The sequence below is a fragment of the Pleurodeles waltl genome, chromosome 5, assembly GCF_031143425.1.
Source record: "Pleurodeles waltl isolate 20211129_DDA chromosome 5, aPleWal1.hap1.20221129, whole genome shotgun sequence".
Lineage (NCBI taxonomy): Eukaryota > Metazoa > Chordata > Amphibia > Caudata > Salamandridae > Pleurodeles > Pleurodeles waltl.
In genome coordinates, this window is record NC_090444.1 from 648937959 (window position 1) to 648961179 (window position 23221).

General features: G+C 42.7%; 1 protein-coding gene across 5 annotated transcripts in view; it reads left to right on the forward strand.

Moving 5' to 3' along the window:
* Positions 1-23221, forward strand: part of AK9 (adenylate kinase 9) — an 824487-nt gene that overhangs the window by 64446 nt on the left and 736820 nt on the right. For all 5 annotated transcript variants that reach the window (XM_069234515.1, XM_069234516.1, XM_069234517.1 and 2 more), the window contains exon 3: positions 6128-6191. In XM_069234515.1, coding sequence (XP_069090616.1) covers positions 6128-6191 — 64 coding nt within the window. The remainder of the gene's footprint in view (positions 1-6127; positions 6192-23221) is intronic.

Below are 23221 nucleotides of genomic sequence, written 5' to 3' on the forward strand. Positions count from 1 at the left end.
GCAATGGAAGGCAGGAGGTGGACCAGGTCTCCTCGCGGGCCCCAGGGTCAGTCACAGTACCACCGATGGATCAAAGACACCAGGTACGGGTGCAGTTTAAGATTCAGATACCCCTTACGTTACATACACCCAGTTCCTTCCCAAAGTAGATCCTGTTATCCACTGAGCTACACACTAACATGGCCCCTCAGCAGATGGATCCGACAAGGCAGGTTGGGGAATGTCCCCTTCCAGCATAATCCTCTACAACACACTTTGAAAATATAGATACTATCCTGCATTTGTGCAATGGTCCTGTGAGTCCTGAACATATGGTTGCGTACTAGGTTGCAGATGTGTGACAAGTGCAACATTGTGAGTCCACTGTGTATGTTCTTGACACAGGGCTAAGTCCAGATTTAAGGACTGGTTCTGTTAAATCTTGTAAAATCAATAAAGAAATGAGAAACAAAAACTAGCAATTCATCGATTTGCACATATAATGGAGAGCTATTTATAAATATATGTACAACATTGGAACACAAACCAATGGACTTTCTTATTATTTAGATATTATCATCTTGAGGAACTATATTAACTATCAATTTGTAATGTTTGCTATGTATGTGCATCCTGTCAATATTCAACATCATTTTTGATGTAATTCGAAGAGAAGTGATTAGTGTTCCCCTGGTATGTTATGCCAGCACCCTATGTAGGTGAAATGTAAAATAGTAATTTATCTGCGTTTGTTGTTAAATTAAACTTGCAGGTATTAAGGAATTTAAGTGTAAAGTATTGTGATTTCATCAGGGTCAAAGTCTTCCTGTGAAGAAGCAGGGTCATAACTCATATGATGTTACTTTCTGTGATGCCATTAAGGTGAAAGGGTGTGAGATGCCATTCCTGCCACCTCTGGAAGTTTGCTGAACCGACTGAATGGGCCCTTCATGTGAGTGCAGTACCGGCCAACCTCTGTACTGCGCATGGGGACACATAGTTCAGCTGCTCCTCTGTTAACAGATGAACCAGAGGGTTTTGTTTAAACAGTTTGCAAAATGTAAAATATACAAAAAACAGATGGAGTGGAAATCAGCCTAATCTCAAGGACCCTGCATCTATGGGCTTTGATCATGCAGCGGGCATCTTAGTAGTAGGAAATATTTACTGTTCTGTTATGCCGGGTGGTACCAGTCCTTTTACTGCTGGCACACTTGACCTGATGCACAATTGTGTGTATTTTACTGTGACCAGTGCATCACAATGCCCTGGCAGAAGGGCAGTAGGGAATAATCATGCACCTCCAGGGCATTAAATGGATAGTGCTCCATCCATAAACACAGCTCTTGTCTAATCAAATGCTATACTGAAAGCAACTTAGTGACTGAGCCAAAGCCCCCCTCTCAGCCCGTCTCTCAGCATAGCACCTTAAAGCTCTTGTTCTGCTGATTAAGTTAGGTCTGGCAACACTGTGCTGTCGCTGTCATGTCAAGGAAATGGAACACCCTATTGGCGATAGGACTGCCACATACCCAGTATTTCACCCCCAGGGGAGTTTTCTATGCCAGGGCTGGCAAACATCACGAAAAAAAAGCTAAAGCATTTTTTTCAGTATTTGAAACATGAACTTGAAATAGGAATCACCGGATGTTTTTTTTTTTTTTTTAATTATTTCTTACTTTTTAGGTCGAGCGTTCGCGTTCGGCCTGCTGTATACTTTTAAGTATACTATAGAGTGAGTTCCAGCTTTCTCACTTGTTCGTTGCAGTGTCCTTCAAAATTCCTTGCTTGCTAGTGGTTAGTTCTGCCTCTTTGTCCTGCCTTTTTTCACTTTGGGAGCAGCACAAAGTACTGTGTAATTACGCTATTTCCTGTTTATCTCTTCTGTAAGGGACTTTTTTTTTTTTGGCATTTGCCTGTTTCACCTCAACAGTGTGGGTGCTTGTTCAGTTACTCCTCCCCACCAGCTCCCTCTGTAAACATAAACCAACAGCAGAAATGGGCTTTTCCAAGGCCAGCTCACCCTACCTCTCTTCCTTTTGTTATTTTTAGTCTGTGTGGCAATAAAAGTCCAGTCAGTAATTTACAACACTATGGGGGTTATTACAACTTTGGAGGAGGTGTTAATCCGTCCCAAATGCGACGGATATACCACCGGCCGTATTACGAGTTCCATAGGATATAATGGACTCGTAATATGGCTGGTGGTATATCCGCCACTTTACTGTCACTTTTGGGACGGATTAACACTTCCTTCAAAGTTGTAATAACCCCTTATGAGTCTAACTCGAGCAAACATGAGACTATTGCATTCCAAATGCTTGTTTTATTTTTGTTTGGAATCCGGGGACATGTCTTCTTGCTTTTATGAGCTAAAACATGTCCCGGATTTCAATAACAAATCCTCGGCTGGATACGCGTCTCGCAAATGGACCTGAGAAACATGAAACATCTGGTCTCTCCCGCTGCCCTTTCGCAGCATGTCTCCATTTAAGAGGCACAGCAGAATCACAGAGAGGAGGGCTGGACGGAGGGAGAAGCACATTCCGACCCTTCACCGATCAGTGCTGCTCTGAGCTCCAACTCAAGCAAACACAAGACTATTGCATTCCAAATGCTTGTTCTATTTATTTCCTACACAGCGTAATCTTGCTGGGCAGTAATCGAGCGCTTTGCATGACATTGACCCTGTTACATGGATATATGCATTTAAAAAAACTAAACGGCTTGACATGAGTTTCTCAACAGAAAGACATCTGGAGTTGAAAACGCACTAAGTTTTCATTTGAAATTGTTAGTGCAGTGAGAGAATTAATGCGCATTACTCTTTCGGATTATAAATAGACTGTCCGTGGGCCCAAAATGTAGCCTCAAATTCGGATACTTCCATTTTCCGACATTTGAATGCAAATCCAAGACACGGATAAGCGCTTCCTGCTAGAGCAAGGAACAGCAATTCAGAGCTAATCTGCTCACAATCCATTCACAAATGTTCAAATTACGAGAGACTAATCGCTGTGTTGTTGCCATGACGCAAAACATACATTCATGTTTTCACCTCACATTCAGAAAGAGTTTAGAACCCGCTTTTGAACATACATGGAAATGTATTTTGTAGAATTGCTGCATACAAAAAGTACTGTGCTATCTTTCCGTAATACTTCTGGAAATGTGCGTCCCCTGAAGCGCAGTGCCTTGTGAATTAGTGAGCTGGACTTGTCCCCTGCAGAAAGACACGAAGCAATTGTAAAGCTACACTAGAGGACATGAAATCACAGATGAACAATGAAAGTAAAGCAAAGACACAAAGCAAAGACACAATGCGAAGCAGTAAATGAATGATGTACTCAGACATCAATGGATTGAGGAAAAATGTAAAAACAATGTTTTTCTATATTATCCTAAGGCTGCAGGCACCCATAAAAACAATTCTTCAAATATGCGCATCGCATACTTTAACCAAATGATTCCGTTCTTTTCCAGAAGCTTTTGTGTTGTGGTAAATGTGTCATTTCTTTTAGGGGCAGGAATCTTGCAAACCCTGCTCTGTGTGTGATTGATTCTAATAAGCACACACTTTTCAGAAGTCAGCCTGAATGCGTCTCGAACGGTGAATACCCCTTCTCCGAGACTTCAGGATGCTGCAAAATTTTCCGACATCCTTCACAAAGTATCTAGTTATTTTTCAAAGCTGAAATGCACAAGTTTTAAACTAAAAAAAGAAAGAAAATGGAAAATTGCTCCTTGTACAGGAACAGGAAATGTCACAAACTAACTAGTTTATTTTGAGATCGGTTGATAGTATTTCAGCAGATTGAATGCCATTTCTAGGGTTGAGCGCGCGCAAGCGCTCTGGCTCCTGTTGTAATCTCTCTGAGGGCTTTTAACGACGCACAGGTCAAGCCCATGAGTTTGATTGGTTCGTGGGCTTGCCTTTTCAAAATTCGCGTGATTTTATTAGTGAAAGGAATAAATACGTCCTGCTTAAGCAATCCAATAGTACGCTCTTTATCATTGATGAATGGTATGCAAAGGATCACAAAAACGCAGTATCCAGCTTGTTAACGTAAAAAAAACCGCTAGTGATCAAGGTCACTCGTAAAAACATTTACTTATAAAAGCATGCAAGTAACCTCAAAAGGTCTCACAGCACAACGACATAACTGCGGGTGCCCATTCATAAAGCCTAACTGGAAGCGTGGGCTTCTTCTCCTAAAGTATAGCTTTAGCCGGGCTCCTTTAGGGATATTGTTTAGCTCTTGATTTATTTTTTAGGTTCCGACTACAGCGTGATTATGTGGTGGCATTTGTATTTTATAAACACACATGGTATGTTACTTTTGTTTTTGATCTTAAATAAAAAACACTATGTTCCTTGCGTGATTTACTTTTCATTTTCAAAGTATGTGGCAAGAAAAGTCCAGTTTGGAATTTACAATGATAACAGCTCTAACTCGAGCAGACGCGAGACCCCTTGCATTGCAAATGCTTGTTTTTTTAGTTTGCATTTACACTGGAGGTGACTCCGTACGCTTTGTTGTGGTAGACGGACATGGTAATGTAGTTCCCACTTTTAGGTAAACCCTAAACTAAGCCATTATATGTACATGTCACAGTACTTACTGCATGCCTCACTGATTCTGCTTAGCATCATTCAAAGTTTGAAAATGATGATTATGGTAAAGTTAAAAGGGGACAAATGAGCAAATTGTAAGTTCGAAATTTCAGTCTAGCCCTCTTCCTCCAATCAGCACTGTTATGTTAAGTAACAGTTAAAAAATATATTTTTCAACTTTTGGCACCGTCTCTTTTTCTGGTATGGTTTGTTTTGAGGTATTGCATTACGTATATAATCAAAACGGGTGCCTGAGCGAAAATTGTAGTGTCATTATAGGAAGGTAGGCAGTAACTAAAAAAAACAAAAAAAAAAAAAACTAAGCGTTAGTCTCCCATTTAACTAGAATACGTTTGTAGAGGGTTGCACGGTGTATGTAGAAAGCATCAAATTTAGTTGTAATCTTAATCTGGTCTAGATGGCTTTTCAAGTTGTTTAGACTCATACATCCAAGGTACTGCAGGTGCTAGAATAATATACACTACAATTACCAGGAGTATATCGTTTAGAGAATAACCAGGCACAAAAGTATCCATGGGCCACTGTATTTGATTTTTGACTTTCCTTAGTTTTTATTTTTTTCAACACCTGCTGATGCTACCAATATTTTAATGCGTGACAGTCACTGCGCCCCCCCCATCCATCTATAAGTTTATTCCAGCTCTAGGGCAGTTCTTTATCTGTTGTACTTTCATTCTGAGGAATGTGACTGAGGGCCTTGCGACTTGCAGGGCCCCAGCAATCTAATGGTAATAAGGGAATGGGTCCAGGACAGTTGCCCATTAGGGTGGTACCTGTGATCAACTTCCATGTATGTGAGCGTTTCCATCCACGTGATTTCGGGCAGATTAGTAATGCGTAGATTGACTCCAGGGCTGTAAAGTGTACCTCCTTTATAATAATGTAAATAATGTAGGCTGTGTTGCGTAGGGTTTAGAATAGAATTTGATGTTAGAGTAGTAAAACATTTGGGAAAATGGTATGTGGTATTTGGTGATTTAATAACTGAATGTAATTTTTGATGTTGTAGTGCAATAAATACGACCTGTGCTCAACCAAGGAAGGTGTGTGGGCATGTTGTCTGTCATTCTCTCAAGCTGGCGGGTGGGGTCTATAAAGTCACTGCTGTACATCTCCTTGGCCTATATTATGTAGGCCTGCTACAATTAGTCTCAAGACTGTGATAATATACATTATATAATCTCAGCACTTTCCGCTTAAGCTTCCATCACATCTTCGCCCTAGAAAACTCAATTTCCACCGACTGACTCCTGGGTTTGTTGCTGTTGCTATGTCTATTTTTTTCTACTACATTGTTTGCTGTTGTTATTCTACTACATTGTTTGTTTGTTATTTAAAAAAACTGATCAAGCTTTTTTCTCAGTATCTGTTATTAGGGCAATGTAATAATGTGGTACCTTTACATAGTTTAATTGAACTATTTTGCAATATATAGTCTCGATTTCAAATCTTATCTCTGTTGTCCAAATTCTTTGACTTTCAATGAAACGGTTTATTTCTTTCACATTTTAGGGTACTGGAAAGGCTACGTTGGCAAAAAAGATTTCAATGGCTTGGAAAAGTGTCTATGTGGAAGGTAAATCTGAGCTATTCCTAGCAACGTAACAATCTTGTTAAGTAGCACTGATTTCTACAACAAAAAAATGTTCTGCACCTGCCATAGTGTATGACGTTATGGTATAGAACATGCATTTTTGTTGCCTAATATGGTTTTGTATAAAAACCTTAATGTGCATGTGAATGTTTGCCGAATGTAAATATGCTATAACTCTGGTTGGTCCATTTTCTCAGATAGCCTTATTTTGTGGTACACCCTTGGACACTCCTGGAGGTTCTAGACCCTTTGGCAGCTGCATCTTCCATCTTTGGGGACTCCAAGCCCCGTATTGCACCATGCCTGGAGGTGCCAATGGAAAGGGGGCATGGCTTTCTCCCATGCCACACTATAAAGCACCTGCATACCTGCTGCGTGGGGTTCGCTTGGACACTCCTGGAGGTTCTAAGCCCCTTTGCCAGCTGCAACTTCTATCTTTGGGGACTCCAAGCCCCGTATTCCACCGTCCCTGGATGTGCCAATGGAAAGGGGGCGTGGCTTTCTCCCGTGCAGCGCTATAAAGCACCTGCATTCATCCTGCTGCACTGGAAATGTGCGCGGTGTGCCCCGGCCAAGAGCCGACCCATCTGCACCTGTCAGAGTCCAGAGGAGGCTGGACTGGGCCACCCCTCTAACGCCTGGGTATCTAGTTTTAAAATGGGCAAGAGTAAATCCTCAAGTGACAATGCGCCTCTCCATGCAAAGGCTTCACGTAAGTGTGACTCTTTCATTCCTCACCTCTGCTGTTAGGGGCCCTTAATAAAGAAATAATGAGTGCAGAGGAAAGACTGGGCATTAGAGTGGACAACAGTGTAGATAGTTTAACTAAGCAGGGACTCAGGGGGAAATACCTTTAATGCCTGAGGAGGATGATGTTGCCTTGACCCCCACTGTGTCGAGGGAGATTATCCCAATTAAGACTCTAGTAGTGCCAAGCCCCTTGCCTTTGGAAGGCAACTCTGCACCTAAATCTAAAATCCCAGGGAACCAAACCCAATGTTGGGGAGGGGGGGGGGAGCAGTCACGGTTGAGGAGAAAAATCTAGCCTCAACCTCTGGGATAACCCCCACTAGCTGGAAACAAGAGAAATGGTGCACACTGACGCGGTCACCTGTGGCATTAGAACTGAGTTAGAGCCCTTGATGGACTTGTTATGGTACAATATTGTAAAGCTGGTTAAAAGTGTGTTTGATGATCTTCACAACAAACTGAATGCTATTGATGATGCCATAGCCAATTTGTATCTGCCATTATCTGGGGCTAGGTAGGGGGACTTCGCTACTCCAGTTGAGGTAACTGTTCAGTCCTCCAAGCTTAGGGTCAAATCTTAATATCCCTCTTCTCTACTCATAAGAACCCACCTTAGCAGGTAGCGCAGGGGGCACGCAAGATCACTTGGGGATACCCAGGAAGAAACCCGATGCCAAAAGGAAGACCATAAACCATTATATGGGTAATGATAATAATAAAACTGAGTCAGCAGGGTCCCCCTGGTCAGGTTTACGATGTGGTAGTAGTGAAGAAAGGTATGGGGGACTCGGACCCCCACAACCCAGCCCTGTGAAGCCAGTAAATATTGGAACCAGCCTGCATCTGCCTCCGAATCTACCCCACTGATAGCTATATTGGTGGACTTTACCCATTTGAAGGTTGGCGAGGGCAAAACTACCCTCAAACTCATTTGAAAGGTGCCTCACTGGTGTGACAGCCCAGTGGAAGGTAGGGACAGGTTATCAAAACTTGCCTTGCCATAATAATGAAAATAAGATAAGGGGACTGTATTGTGCTTAATTTTAACCATTCAAGTACTGTGGACTAGCTAATACAGCATTGGGACCATAACAGTTTTAACAACTCTGGTATCAAAGTACTACCTCTTGGATATTTTTATCCCCCAGAGGGTGGTTTGCCCACAAGGAGTAGAGGAATCTGCAAGGGCAGTGAAGGCGCTCATGGGAGGCAGGAACAGCCAACACCCTTGATGTCTCAAACAGATTTTTCCCATTGAGTACATAGATAAGAATGAATGATTTACAGTCCCATAGAGCCTCTTCAATAGAGGGTTAGTATTAGACATATCAAAGCCAGTTCTTGTAGACTCTGCTCCCTAGTATAGTACTCACATAAAAATAATGTCTTGGAATATTGCAGGGTTATCCAAGAAAAGGGAGTGTAGGGCTTGGATAAGTCTATTACATGAATAGCATGTAGTGGCTCTGCAGTAAACTTGGGATACAAAGGATTTCTTCTTTTTAAATGGTTATGTGTCCAATTTCACTCATGCTGTCTCATGCGTGGGCAGAGCTAAGTGGGGGTCTAGTGACTCTTGTCTCACTTAATATTAAGTGTAAACTGACACAGGTGGAAACAGGCTGTAGTCACTTGTTGGCTACTCAGCATGAATTTAAAGATGTAAAGACCACATAGTTTTAAATATTTATAATTCATTTGTACAGTGCAACCCCGGTGAACATTGCTAGCTCTAACATATTTCTGAAATCTTACTCTAGCAAATATAACCGTTTGTTAAGGGTGATCCTATCTTGGGATTGTAATATACACTTTCTGCTCCTTACTCATCTGAGAAGCGCTCTTTAGATATTCTCAATTTGAGAATTTGACCTAGGGTGCTCGTTGGAAGAGATCCTAGCTGACTTTAATCTGACTTGCTGAGAGGCATATAGAAAGGAGGCACTAATTCCTACTTTCAGAGGCTGAGACTTTAAGATTTTAACACATGTATTGACTATATTCCTTTCGGCCACTCCTAGTCAATGCGTGATTTAATGTGAAGTGGAGTGGAAACAGATGTGTGATAATAATCCTCTGCTCATGATTTTGGAATGGAGAGCAGAGGTTAATTCTGAAGGTAGGACCTAAGAATCGGGATAGCGCCCACAGAATCAAGCAAAAACACTTAAATGGAGCAAGGTTTAAGTTAACTCCTTTTTATATGGTATTCATGCTAACTGTGCTCAGGATATTGGCCCCTTAGTGGAGGGAAGCATGGACCCAGACTCTCTCCTGAGTGCTGAATTTATGGATTTATAACCTCTAATTTGCTAATAGCCAAGGGCAAGCCTCAGCTAAAAGTGGAGAGGAGGCTTGACCACAATTGTTCGAAGGCCCATTGTAATCTCTTTCTTGCCTTAAAAAACACACCCAGAGATGTGGGGGTCATTTCATGTAGAAAAAGATATAAACAGGCCATCTTAACCAGGAAAAAAGAAATTAGAGAGGAAGCCTGGACCCAACTAAGCCAGGCTAAGATTGTAATGAATAGCGCCAGCTTTTGGGAAATTGTTAATCACCCTTTTCTTAAATACGCTTTTGGACTCCACGTTGAGTGATGCATTTTAATAGTATTTATGGGAACACAACAAATGAAACCCTGGGGCATAGACAGGTAGCATGCCGGGCAGTTATAACTTGTCCTTTACAGAGGAGGAAGTCTCTGAGGCGATATTAATAATGTCTAGGGACAGCTCCCCAGTACCTGATGGGGTTCCAGCTGATTTATATAAGTCAGACACAGCTAATTGGGTTAAAATTCTCACACATGTTTTGAATGCAGTCTGTAAAGTAGGAATGCTGGCCTCATGGTCCAAATACATATTCATGCCGGTATTTAAGAAAGGAGTGATATCTGACCCTAAATGCTATTGGCCCATATCCTTAATTGACTCTGTGGTCAAAGTCATGGGGAGAGTGATACCCTCTCCCCAGGATTTATGATGTTATCTCTAACCTACAGTCTGGCTTTAGGCCAGGGAAGGGCACCCTTGATCAATGCCTAAATTTACATCTGATCGTAGGGAAATTAATGGAAATCAAGGGAACATGTTTCATCTTGCCTTTATGGACCTCACAACAGCACTTGATAGAGTTAATAGGGCAAACTCTTATTGTTACTTCTTGATATGGGCATGCATCGTGGCATAGTTAACTTCCTACAAGACTTATATACTGATATCTAGGCGGTGGTTAGGTATAACTCGACTGGGAGCCTTTCCTCGCCAATTGCGGTAACTGGGGGGTTCAGACAAGGTTGCACATTGGCCCCACTGTTGTTCACCCTATATATAAATAAATTGGGCCCCTCGTTATGCACAACCAGCAGAGAGATCCCCCTGCATTAGTGCTGCATTCATTCCGGCACTTCTTTATGCGGACTGTACCCTGCTGCTGGCAGGAACAGGGTTGGGCTACAGCTTTGTAGAGATCATGAACTCTCTTGACCTTAGCACTAATTACACAAAATCTCATATCAAGATCATGGGACCCAACAGAAATAACAACACTTTAAGGCAATGCAATGGGGAGGGTGCTGAAATCACAAGGGTCAATTTATTTATTTATTTATTTTTTGATGAGAGAGGGTCATAGATCCCTTTAAGGAGGGCCAAAAGGAACACCATGGGCAGAGCTGTCTTAGCAGTTTATGACTTTGTAAGTAGTCTAGGAGCCAAACCTGTGCAGGCTCTCCTGAAAGTGTCCCACTCTAAGTGTATTGCCCTAGCTAGCTACGGATTTGACATATGGGGTTATAACGAGATGCAAAGTTGCAGATAGTGGAGAACAAGGTCCTTGGAAGATTATTAGCCGTTCCCCAATCCATAGCTTCCTTCATTGTGCATGAAGAGCTAGGTGCAGGGTACATTTCAGATGTGTTGGCGCTAGGTTCATTATCAAGTTGTATTAGAATCTGGACTATCCCAGAGTTAAAATTAAATCAACTCGTTATTGAAGATTGCTTAGCTTTGGAGAAGGGCTGCAGTATTTAGTGGCTCAACTACATTAGAATAACAATGGAGAAGCTGGGGTGCCTAGAATGTTTTGCTACCCCAGAAAAAATCATGAGGAAGGATCTGGTCTAGGTAAAAAAAAAAAACACTTCCTCTCTTGGCTCCAGGCAGAGAGAGAACCTGGAGAGCTATGTAAGCCTTTGGTGCATGCATATGTGGTATCAGAATCGTGTCCCAGAATGTAGCTTTACATAGAAGTGGTTACATCTCCACAGCACCGGTTCCTCCCTATGCGATTTAGACTCAACCTTCAGCACTGGTTGCTAACCGAACCACAAGAGTGGAACACGGTTGCAAATTTGAGGTCTGTAGCTGTGTAGCTTAGTGGGGACACAGCAAGAGGATCGACGGAGTGCTGAAACCTTTCAAACACTGACCCCGTCACAGATCTAGGTTTAATCCATTGTTCTTTTGCTCACCATGCCACCCTAGTTTGGGCCCAGCCTTGTGCAAATCAGTCTTGACTGTGTTCTTTATAGGGGCAGTCTAGGCCGAACTTCCAGGCCAAGTCCTCCCTGCACCGGAAATAAGCATCCTGTGACCGGTTTCAGGGTATCACCCCTCTTCAGCCAAGGTAGCTTGAATCAAGTGACAGTGAGCAAGGGACCCATGTCTGGGCATACCCTGGCCACTTAGGGCAAACATAGCACAACAAGATGATGGATTTAGTAGGAGAATTAAGGATTAGGAAAAGACAACACGCTGTAGGTATGGGTATTTCATGTTCTTAATGGGAGCCTGCCTGGAATTTTATGCTCTGGAGGTATTGACTGGGACTCTTCCTAATTGTTTGTATCTTATTTTTGCATCTGTGTGATATGTGTATATATTTTAAATAAATTTTCTTATGCAGCTATTTGCTTTGTCTTTTATGATATTAATTAGTCGCATAAAGATAATTGACTGACTGTGTGGTACCCACCTTACCTGATGGAAATTACTGTGATTGCTATATGTATCAGTAATGTTTTTGTACCTTAGAACTGCCCCCTATTTTTCATCTTCCTGAAGTTTTTACGCCTTTGATGGCAACTGTACCTTGGCTTAAGTGCTCTGGATCTTAAACTGGGCACTGCATGCTTGAAAACATTTCAAGAATTCATATACCTAAAAGGCATCTAGACTCCAATTAAATATCAGGTGTACTTTCCCTGTTGCGCAATACTACCCCCCTTAACCAGGTGCATCAATTTGCGGCCTAGGACAATACCTCGCTGAGGAGAGCACATAAGTGATAGGCAGGGCAGCGGTTTGAAACTGTCGCCCCATTTTTCACTAGCATTGTGTACTGGCCTCTGAGGAAGGGAAAAAGCATACCCTGCAGGTGTGTATAGTGTGTTATCGGACACACGCCGGAAGGGGGATGCCTTTTTGAGGTTCCTCTGACCCTGTGCCCTTGCCCTCCTGGTCCCCATGCGGGGTGCACTGCTTTTGCACCACCTTTATGTGGTGCACAGCCCATGCCATTACTAACAGCGTCTTGGCCCCTGCATCCATGTCTGCATCCAATACAGCGCAGGTGCAAAGGAAAAGTATTTTCCTCTTTTGCATGAGGCCATGCCACCATGCAAATAAGGGAATACTACACTTTGAGTGCACCAGTGTAAAATGCGCACCAGCGTGGTCCATATTGTATAAGCAGCCGCACAACCATCTGTGATTCCTTTCTATAATACCAAAGTGCATACAAGATAAGAAGATGATGATATAAATGCCCATTGTTCCTCCAGGGTAATTTCTATATTATGGCCCCCAGCCAGTTTCAAGAGCGAGGTCTGTAGATCAATACTAATTTACTCACTGTGTTAGACCTGACAGCCTTAGGGTGGTCATCCCCCCCATTTTTTGCCTTCCCCCTCCATTTTCTGACCCTGTTTTGGCTGATTGTAGGACTCTGCGCACTTTACCACTGCTGTCCAGTGCTAAATTGCATATGTTTTCTCCCCTAAACATGGTAGCTTTAGTTCTTACCCATGTTGGCATATTTAACTTGCCTGTAAGTCCCTAGTAAAGTGCACTTCATGTGCCCATGGCCTGTATATTCAATCCTACTAGTGGACCTGCAGCACTGCTTGTGCCACCCACATAAGTAGCCCCTTAACCATGTCTTAGGTCTGCTATTGCTAGGCCTGTGTGTGCAGTTTCACCACCACTCCAGCTCTGCATTTAAAACTAATTGCCAAGCCTTGAAATCCCCTTTTTCTACATACAAGTCACCCCTTAAGTAGGCCCTAGGTAACCCATAGGGCAGGGTGCTCTGTAGACAAAAGGCAGGGCATGTACTAATGTGTTTTACATGTCCTGGTAGTGAAAAGCTCATAAATTCATTTTCCACTGTGCTCCTCTTAGACTAGCATTAGAAGTACCCTCATATACTTTGAAAGTGGTGGATTCTGATCTGGAAGGAGTAGCCCTGTCATGTTTATTATTGACAGAATCCTGCTTGCTGGTGAAGTTGGATTTAATATTACTATTTTAGAAATGCCACTTTTAGAAAGTGGCCATTTCTCTGCATTTACTGCCATCTGTGCCTTACAGCCCTGTCTCCAAACCATGCCTGGTCTTTGCTGGTTGACAGCTCCCCTTGCACATTCAACCCAAACAGCCATTAATGCAGGACACTCAGTCCCATCTGCATTCATCTGCATACAGAATGGGGGCGGAGGTGGCTCTCTCTTACATTTCAAAGGCCAATGGCCTGGCCTCACACAATAAGCTGATAAACACCCCCCCCCCCCCCCCCCCCCCCCAAAGGGATGCTGGCAGACAGGACTGGGATGAAAGGGGAACTTCTGCACTTCAAAACCACTCTTTGAAGTTTCCCCCACTTCAAAGGCATTTTTGGGTATATAAACTGTGTCTCCACCAAATCAGACACTTCTAGATCTACACCTGCACTCTGTCAGAGGAACTGCCTGTCTGCCCAAAGGACTCCTCTGGACTGCTTTGCTGAGAAGGACTACTGCCATGCTTGTTGCCCTGCTTCCCTGCTGGCCTCTGACATTGGTGGAAGGACTCTACCTTCCCCAAGTGCTCTCCAAGGGCTTGGATTGAGCTTGTCTTCTGTTCTGAAGTCTCCGGGCCAACAAAGACTTCACCAGATAGCTTTTGCAACGCCTTTGTTTCCTTGTTTCCAAAGGTACTGTGTCTGGCGGTCCATGTGCCTGAGGGAGGGCGTGCGACTCCGTGACCAGCGCCTGTGGCGTTGGATTATTGGGAACGACTGTCATTTATGCCGTGGTAGCCCCAGTTGGAGCTATTGAACTTCTAAGTGCTTTAGTGGGATTTAATCTTTAAACATTCTTAACTTTGATTGTGTGCACTGGATTTACATTGTTTTGACCTTATTTTATTCAGAGAAATACCATCTATTTTTCTAAACCAGTGTGGTGCATTTCTGTGATGTTTTCACTGTGTTACTGTATGAGTTATTGCACAGATACTTTACACATTGCCTTCTAAGTTAAGCCTGACTGCTCGGTGCCAAACTACCAGAGAGTGAGCACAGGGTAATTTGGGTTGTGTTGTGATTTACCCTGCCTATGACTGTGGTCCCTACTTGGACTAGGCTATATACCTCTGCCAACTAGAGACACACTTTCTAATATACGGTCTTCACATTTAACACTAAAAATTGCACAGGAACGATGTTGAATGTTTAAAGATTAGTTTTATTTGCAAATTGCATGTTTCTTTATCACAAAACATTTAACAATGTATTAAAAGTTTAATTTTTGGTCTGAAAGGGTTTTGGAATACAAGGAACATTGTTTGGAAACAGACATTTAGGCTCTAGTCTATTTTGCAGTGGGTGTAAATGTATACATGGGGTAGCAAGAACAACTGGACTTTAGAAACAAATGTATGCAATTCAGTGCTGTAAACCGAACAAAAAATTGGAAATGTAAACAATATTTCATAATCTTGTTAGGTAACCATATGTGGCCAGGACTCCTCCTCCTCAAACTTGAGTTGTGCTGCACACTTGGTAAATGTTATCTCTGGCATTCCAGCATGATATCAGTACATGCCAACACTGCAGAAAGATAAAGCCAAGAGCCTCCTTAGGAAATAGGATGATAATCCTTGCAAGACTCCATGAGAAAGGTTGCAGGCCGAGATAGCTCATACACTGGCGTAACAATAGCCTCTGCATCCCCAACTGTATTGGGGCCCCCGAGCTCCAGGGGGCCTCCACAGCACAGTACACTGTGCACAGGTGGCGGGTCCCTGGCCCGAGAGCTCCTGACTGGGTCAGGGAGCGGGGCCTTTCCATGTACTTTGCAGGGCTTTGCAGGGGGACCTCCTCAAGTTACGTACGCCACTGAGCTCGTACAGCCAGGTTCTCCACTCTTTACTCTATTGCTCTGCTCGTGGCCTACTGTTCTCATTTTAGACCCAAGAGGAATAACCACCCTATAGTAAAAAAAAATATATGTTCAAATAAACTAGGTATAGCCCAGCACATGCCAAACTATGGAAAGGAAAAAAAATCACAGCACAAGACTAAGAATTATAATCAACCTGAAAACCATACCCTCCCTGTATGCAAAGCAACAGTTCATGGCTCATAAAAAAAACTGGTGTAAAAGGTCTAATTCAGGGGCCATTTTGCAAAGCTGAACAATTTTAGACCTGACAAGAACAAGATCAAACGAGCAGAGCATAGGCCGAGTATAGAAGCAACCTATAAAGAAATGTATTCTGCCCTGCACTTTGGGTTATATTACACCTCCCAACCTGCTGATGCCACCACCTACAGATTAAAACACTTTGGGCATGATGCAAATACAAAGAACATCATGACTTTTACGGACTAACACTGGCCAGGTGTGGCCCACCTTAAACACCTGAAAGATGTTAGGATGATTTCTATACCTCAGTTCGGCTCTGAAGGGATTGTGTCACCAAAATTCGTGGGAAAGAGATCGACCATATTTTTGAGCCATAGTAATAATTTTATAGAACAAAAGCTCAAACTTCAGTCTAGCATGCTAAGATTGATACTAGAATATTAACTTGAATAATCTTCTCCGAAAGTTCACACAGGGTACTTAAATTCAGATGTAAAAGACTGAGAACTGTCACTGCGACGTCCTATTTTCTGGTGTCATTAACTCAGTAATTCTTTCTTGTTACCCATGTCATTCACTGCCCTGTCGCTTGCTAGTTAGTGTTTTTAATCTCCATTTGTGTAAACCAATCTATGAAGGAACAATGAAAGGTTGACTCGGAACAAGATCCTCTTCCTTTTTCACATCCGTATTATTTCCATAGTTCACACACTTTGGGCATACTCTTGTAAGCTTATGGTACCTGTGACTCCTTGATGCTTTAACATTGAATTTAATGAAGTTACGCAATTTTGTAATTCTATTGCTTGTATGTAAAGAGTTTGCACTAAAAAATCTTATAAAAATGTCATGGTTTAAAAAAGCTGTGAGGAAAAATCATTTGTTTACGTAAGAGTGTCACATTTATAGGAAGAAAACTACAACTTTATGTTTCAATTAAAACACATCCTTATATTAAAATTAATTATCATGTATTTTAAATAGAATTAGATGAAAGTTAAGATCTGGGGTAAAGTTTAGATCTAAGGTAAGACATAGGGAATAATACGACTAGCTTCTGCCGCCTGAATTGGTAACTAAAACAATGTGGATAGCATGCCCAATTTAATCCGCGGAAAAATAAACAAACCAAGTGGGGGCGTGTGTGCTAATTAATGTTGAGGACTGTATGAGGCTGTCTACGTGGTAACAACTTGCTGGTATGCTTGCATTACTTAATATCACTCACTTTGCCAGTCGTGCCCTGCAGTCATATGACCCCTTCAATACTTTTATTGAATATGCCATATGATTTCAGGGCACGACTAGCAAAGCGAGTCTGAAAAAACCCTCTCCATCCATAGTTCCCTCACGGATCCCTCAAAGCTGAGGGACAGATTATTTGCTTAACCCCTTCGCTGCCAGGCCTTTTCCATCTCCTGTGCCAGGCCTTTTTTTGGCTGTTTGGGGCAGTTCGCGCTTAGGCCCTCATAACATTTTGTCCACATAAGCTAGCCAAGCTAAATTTGCGTCCTTTTTTTCTAACATCCTAGGGATTCTAGAGGTACCGATACTTTGTGGGTTCCCCTGAAGGAGGCCAAGAAATTAGCCAAAATACAATGACAATTTTTTTTTTTCAAACAAATTGGAAAAAGTGGCTGCAGAAGAAGGCTTGTGGTTTTTTCCCTGAAAACGGCATCAACAAAGGGTTTGCGTGCTAAAATCACCAGCTTCCCAGCTTTCAGGAACAGGCAGACTTGAATCAGAAAACCCAATTTTTCAACACAAATTTGGCATTTTACTGGGACTTACCCCATTTTTACGATTTTTTTTGTGCTTGCAGCCTCCTTCCAGTCAGTGACAGAAATGGGCATGTAACCAATGCTGGATCCCAGAAACCTAAACATTTCTGAAAAGTAGACAAAATTCTGATTTCAGCAATGGGTAATTTGTGTAGATCCTACAAGGGTTTCCTACAGAAAATTACAACTGAAATAAATAAATATTGAAATTGAGGTAAAAAAACAGCAATTTTTCTCTACGTTTTACACTAACTTTTTCTTGCGATGTCAGATTTTTTTAAAGCAATATACCGTTCCGTCTGCTTGACTGTTCTGGTTGCGGGGATATATAGGGCTTGTAGGTTCATCAAGAACCCTAGGTACCCAGAGCCAATAAATGAGCTGCACCTTGCAGTGGCAATCAACACAATGGGAAGAACATTTAAGGGGAAAAGAAAGCGCTCCCAACTGTCCCCTATAGTATAAACTTAGGTGCTCCCGGCCCTAGAGGATTCTTCCCTTCCTCCAAAATCTGTGAAAACACAGCTATAACAAATTATAAGAGAAATGACCTAGGCACTCTATAACAATAAACTGACCATTACATTTTTAGAGATACACAATCCAACAATACATAATAAATAAAAAGACAATATAGACAAAAGAACAACAATGATCCAATAAGCACAATCAATCCGTCTTTAATATGGCGAAAGGCAGCATATGGAATCCATCATTCAAAATAAAAGTAAAGGAACCACAGCCACGAAGAACAGCCAACACGTGTTTCGTCGTGGGGAGTATACTCCCTTTGACTTTTTCAAGGCTATAGAACATAACAAAAAACAACATTTAACATTGGAAACAAAATAATTGCAAGAAAGAACATCCATATATATTGTACAGACAACTAAAAATAGGTATCTCCCAAATCTCAATGTTATCCAAAAGTTTATATCAATAACAGTTATATGTAGACCACTTTATAATTAAATGTATCATATATGTACAAATTGATAATTAAACCATCACATCCGAAAAGTGAAAGTGATCAACCACAACACTAAAGTGCGAATGACTAAAAAATGGTGAATATCCATGAGTAATTATCAGTGTTAACAAGTGGCTATCACCACCAACCAAATAGTGTTTATCCCCATATCATCACTTAAAATTAAACAAATCCAAAAAAAAAAACATACCTCGCTGACACACTCAAAAATGATTCAAATACACCAACCACTAGGCGTTTAGAAGAACACTGTTATGCAGAAAAAATGTAATTAGAGAAAGACAAGGTACAATAACACTTGTTTTGCTATTCTATGTTCCCCCAAGTCTCCCGATAAAAATGATACCTCACTTGTGAGGGTAGGCCTAGGGCCCACACAACGTGGACACATCACATTTTTTGACAGAAAACAGAGGTGTTTTTTTGCAAAGTGCCTACCTGTAGATTTTGGCCTCTAGCTCAGCCGGCACCTAGGGAAACCTACCAAACCTGTGCATTTTTTAAAACTAGAGACCTAGGGGAATCCAAGATGGGGTGACTTGTGGGGCTCTGACCATGTTCTGTTACCAAGAATCCTTTGCAAACCTCAATTTGGCTAAAAAAACACTTTTCCTGTCATTTCGGTGACAGAAAGTTCTGGAATCTGAGAGGAGCCACACATTTCCTTTCACCCAGCGTTCCCCCAAGTCTCCCGATAAAAATGGTACCTCACTTGTGTGGGTAGGCCTAGCGCCCGTGACAGGAAATGTCCCAAAACACAATGTGGACACATCACATTTTTTCACAGAAAACAGAGGTGTTTTTTGCAAAGTGCCTACCTGTGGATTTTGGCCTCTAGCTCAGCCGGCCCCAGGGGGGGCAGAAATGGTCTAAAATAAATTTGCCCCCCCAACCCCCTTGCCTAAGGGGTCACTCCCCTGGCGTGAAATTCACGTAAAAAAAAAAAAAACTCCCTGGTGTCTACTGGTTTCTGTCCGCCTTGGGGGAAGATTGGCCTCATAAAAATAGGCAGAAATGGCTTAAATATAATTTGCCCCCTAGGGGAGCGACCCTCGCCTAAGGGGTCGCTCCCCACCTCCAAAAAAATAAAAAATAAATTATCCATGGTGCCTAGAGGTTTCTGCCTCCCCTGGGGGCAGAAAAGGCCTTAAAAAAAAAAATGCACCCCCCCCCCCCCCCCCCCCGGGAGCGACCCTTGCCCAAGGGGTCGCTCCCTTATGCCATTTTAAAAAATAATAATAATAATCCCTGGTGTCTAGTGGGCGTTTGAAACGCTCAGAGAGACTTCCAAGGGAAGGAAATTCCTTTCCTTCCCTTTGAAGCCTCTCTGGGCCTCCCCCACGTGATCGAAAGAGAAATGCTTTGCATTTCTCTTTCAATCGCGCTGGAAGCTGAGCTTCCAGCGTGATGGGAGGAGGCCCTCTGTGACTGTCAGCGTGCAATGCATCCCTGCCTTGGGGGGTGGGTGGGGAGCACATGGGGGGAGCGCTAGCGCTCCCCCCCCTGTTCCCGAGTGCAGGACGAGGTGATCTCATCCAAGGCACCCGGGAACCGGTGCCTTGGACGAGATTACCTCGTCCAAGGCACCGTAGGGCTTAAAAGGGACAGTCATTGCTGGTCACCACAGCGATCCCAATGTAAATATTGAGTGAGCTGTATGTTGTGACTCTAGAAAGTGATGTTTTTTCAGCACAGGCCCTGCGTGTTGGCATCTCCAATACCTCTCATGCCTTGTACTTTTTCTCTCACAATATTTTTCATTCTGTGCTCTCCACTTTACAGGACTTGCCGACGTTCTGTTAAGACTGCTATTGAATCCCCATAGATATTGTATTGCTAAGATTCTGTTTGATTTGTCCTTTTTTTAAATTAATTTTATTGGAATAAAAACTACAAAAGTCAGAGTTTCACTCTTTGAAATGCAGACCCTGTGGAGTGTGTGGAGAGCAGAGTGTGTTCTGTGTCGACTAATTAATCGGTTAGAGAGCTATTAAAATGGTCTCACGGTTCTAATGCATTCTGTGTTTGAAGCACCCCTGCCTCATTTAAATTTGCAATTGTACGCAGCTTGCCAATGGTTCCGTACACAGCAGAAGTTCGGGGTGAAGGTCGTAGCATCCTGAGATATGGTATAATTTGACAGACACCCGAGGTCAACGAGAAATTATTTCCAGAAAGAATGTGCAAGGAGGGGTGTGACTGTCGTCCTAGTGCGAAGCAGCGAGCACTTTGACAGGGTTTATACAAACTGGAGGCATAACGAGACATGGCGAGCGGCTCTAGTGTTAGAGCTAATAAAGCTCCAGTAGTAGAACAAGTAAGCAGGATGAAAGGAGGAGCAAAATCGGCTGTCCCATCCATTTATGTTTAACGCCTTTTAGAGAGTCTTATCAGGAGTGATATTTTCCATTTAGCGCAAAGATACTCATTGAAGTCACACGTCATAAGTTCTTATGACCTAACATAATACGCAGGGCTCACGTCACAAAGGTAAATTTGTATGTGTAGGTTTACTCGCGTGTAAATCTGCTCCAGCACCTAGAAGTAACAAGTAACTTTACATCTTTTTGATATTCATCATTGCTGAGTGTATAGTTATTCCTAAGTGTAGACTTACGTCGCCATCCTGTGGAGGAGACTGCTAAAACAGAATTTGCAAGTGTAAAGTTACTACTCATAACTTTGCACACAGGTGGAGATTTCCCTGTGGTAGAATATCCAAAATTATTATTTTGCTATACTTTACCATACCATATTTACCATACATATTATCAAACATTATTAATGCATCATGCAAAATAAACTGTCTGACCTTTTTGCACCATTTCCTGAGTGTGCCTTTCCTGTACTCCTGTTCAGGTGTCTTCGATGTGCATACATATTATATTGTGTGTGTGTGTGTGTGTGTGTGTGTGTGTGTGTGTGTGTGTGTGTGTGTGTGTGTATGTATGTATGTATGTATGTGATATATATGTTCGATGGCATGTGTAGCTGCAGATACACATGCTGTGCATATACTTCTACCATCTAGTGTTGGGCTCGGAGTGTTACAAGTTGTTTTTCTTTGAAGAAGTGTTTTCGAGTCACAGGATCGAGTGACTCCTCCTCTTCGGCTCCATTTCGCATGGGCATCGACTCCATGTTAGATTGTTTTCTTTCCGCCGTCGGGTTCGGACGTGTTTCCTTTAGCTCTGATTGTTCGATTCGGAAAACTTTGAAAACACTTTATTTTTCGTTTGGTATTGTATCGATCGGGTTATATCCTCTATCAACACATCGGTACCGTCGGAAAATACATCTCGACTCGCCCTTCGGGGCGCGCGTGCCCAACTCTGGCCTGGTCAGGCCGACTGCGTGGAAGCCTCATGGATCCGACTCATTCCGATTCTGTCCTCTGTGCAAATTTTCTTATACAGACCAACACCTCATCTGTAATCTTTGCCTTACCCCAGATCATCGGGAAGAAAATTGCGAGGTCTGCCGATCCTTCCAATCAAAATAGACACTTCGAGGTAGAGGTAGAAGAGCATGAAGGCTCGAGATGGCGCCCAAAAGCTCCAAACATCTCGACGTCAAAGAGGAAGAGATCATGCAGACAGCAGTCTCCCTTCGAGACTCCGACCAGGAATCTGAGGAACTGCCAGTTTGGCACCAAAAAAGGCCCCTCCTCCAAAACCATTGGAGTCGACGAAAGGGTCTGTCTCAGACTCAAGCAAACACTGCTCTTCGGAGTCAAAATTTCGGATATCCCTTTCAGAGCCGAGATCATTCACTACACCATCTTTTTCGATACCGAAAAAGCCAGCTTCGGAGCCAAAAAGAGCAGGTTACACCGAGGAGCATGGACTTTCCAAGACACTCAAAGAAAGCCCCAAAACCTCTGAAGAGGACTCCCAAGTACAGCCAATACTTAAAGTAATGGACGAAAGGCAAGACAGGATTTATATCCACAAAGAAACCGTCAGAATCCTAACAGAACCTCCTCTAAAACCTAAGAGGAAATTAGCCTTTCAGGACGAATTGGATACTACACAGCCTCCAGCTAAACTGCCAAAGCCAAAGGAGAGACCACCACCTCCTCAATTTTCTCCTCATTCTCCTCCTCACTCTCCACACCTGCATATCTCTCCTCCTACCAGTCCTCCACCAATGCAGTCATCGTCACATTCGTTTCGCAACAAAACAATGTAGACCCATTGGATCTTTATGATCCAGATCCCATTCCCAACAATGACCCAGACTGCTATCCCTCTAAGCCTTCAACACCTGAGGATAGTACAGGGTACAATCAAGTTTTAGCTAGGTCTGCAGCATACCATTATGTCACCATGCACACTGAACCGTTGGATGATTTTTTGTTCAATACACTCTCCTCCACACATTCAACATACCAGTCACTTCCTATGCTCCCCGGCATGCTAAAACACTCAGAACAAATATTTAGCGGCCCAGTTAAAGCAAGGATAATTACTCCTAGGATAGAGAAGAAATACAAGCCACCTTCCTCTGATCCTGTCTACTTAACTCAGCAACTCCCTCCATACTCCGTAGTAGTAAGTGCTGCCAGAAAGAGGGCAAACTCAGTCATCAGGTGATGCATCCCCACCAGACAAAGAGAGTAGGAAATTTGATTCTGCAGGGAAGAGAGTTGCATTCCAGGAAGCCAATCAGTGGAGGATAGCCAACACACAGGCGCTGTTGGCTAGATATGACAGGGCCCATTGGGATGAGATGCAAGACATAATTCAGCATCTCCCCAAGGAACATCAAAAAAGGGCACAGCAGATAGTGGAGGAAGGGCAAGCCATCACCAATAATCAGATTAGGTCTGCCCTAGACGCAGCAGACACAGCTGCCAGGA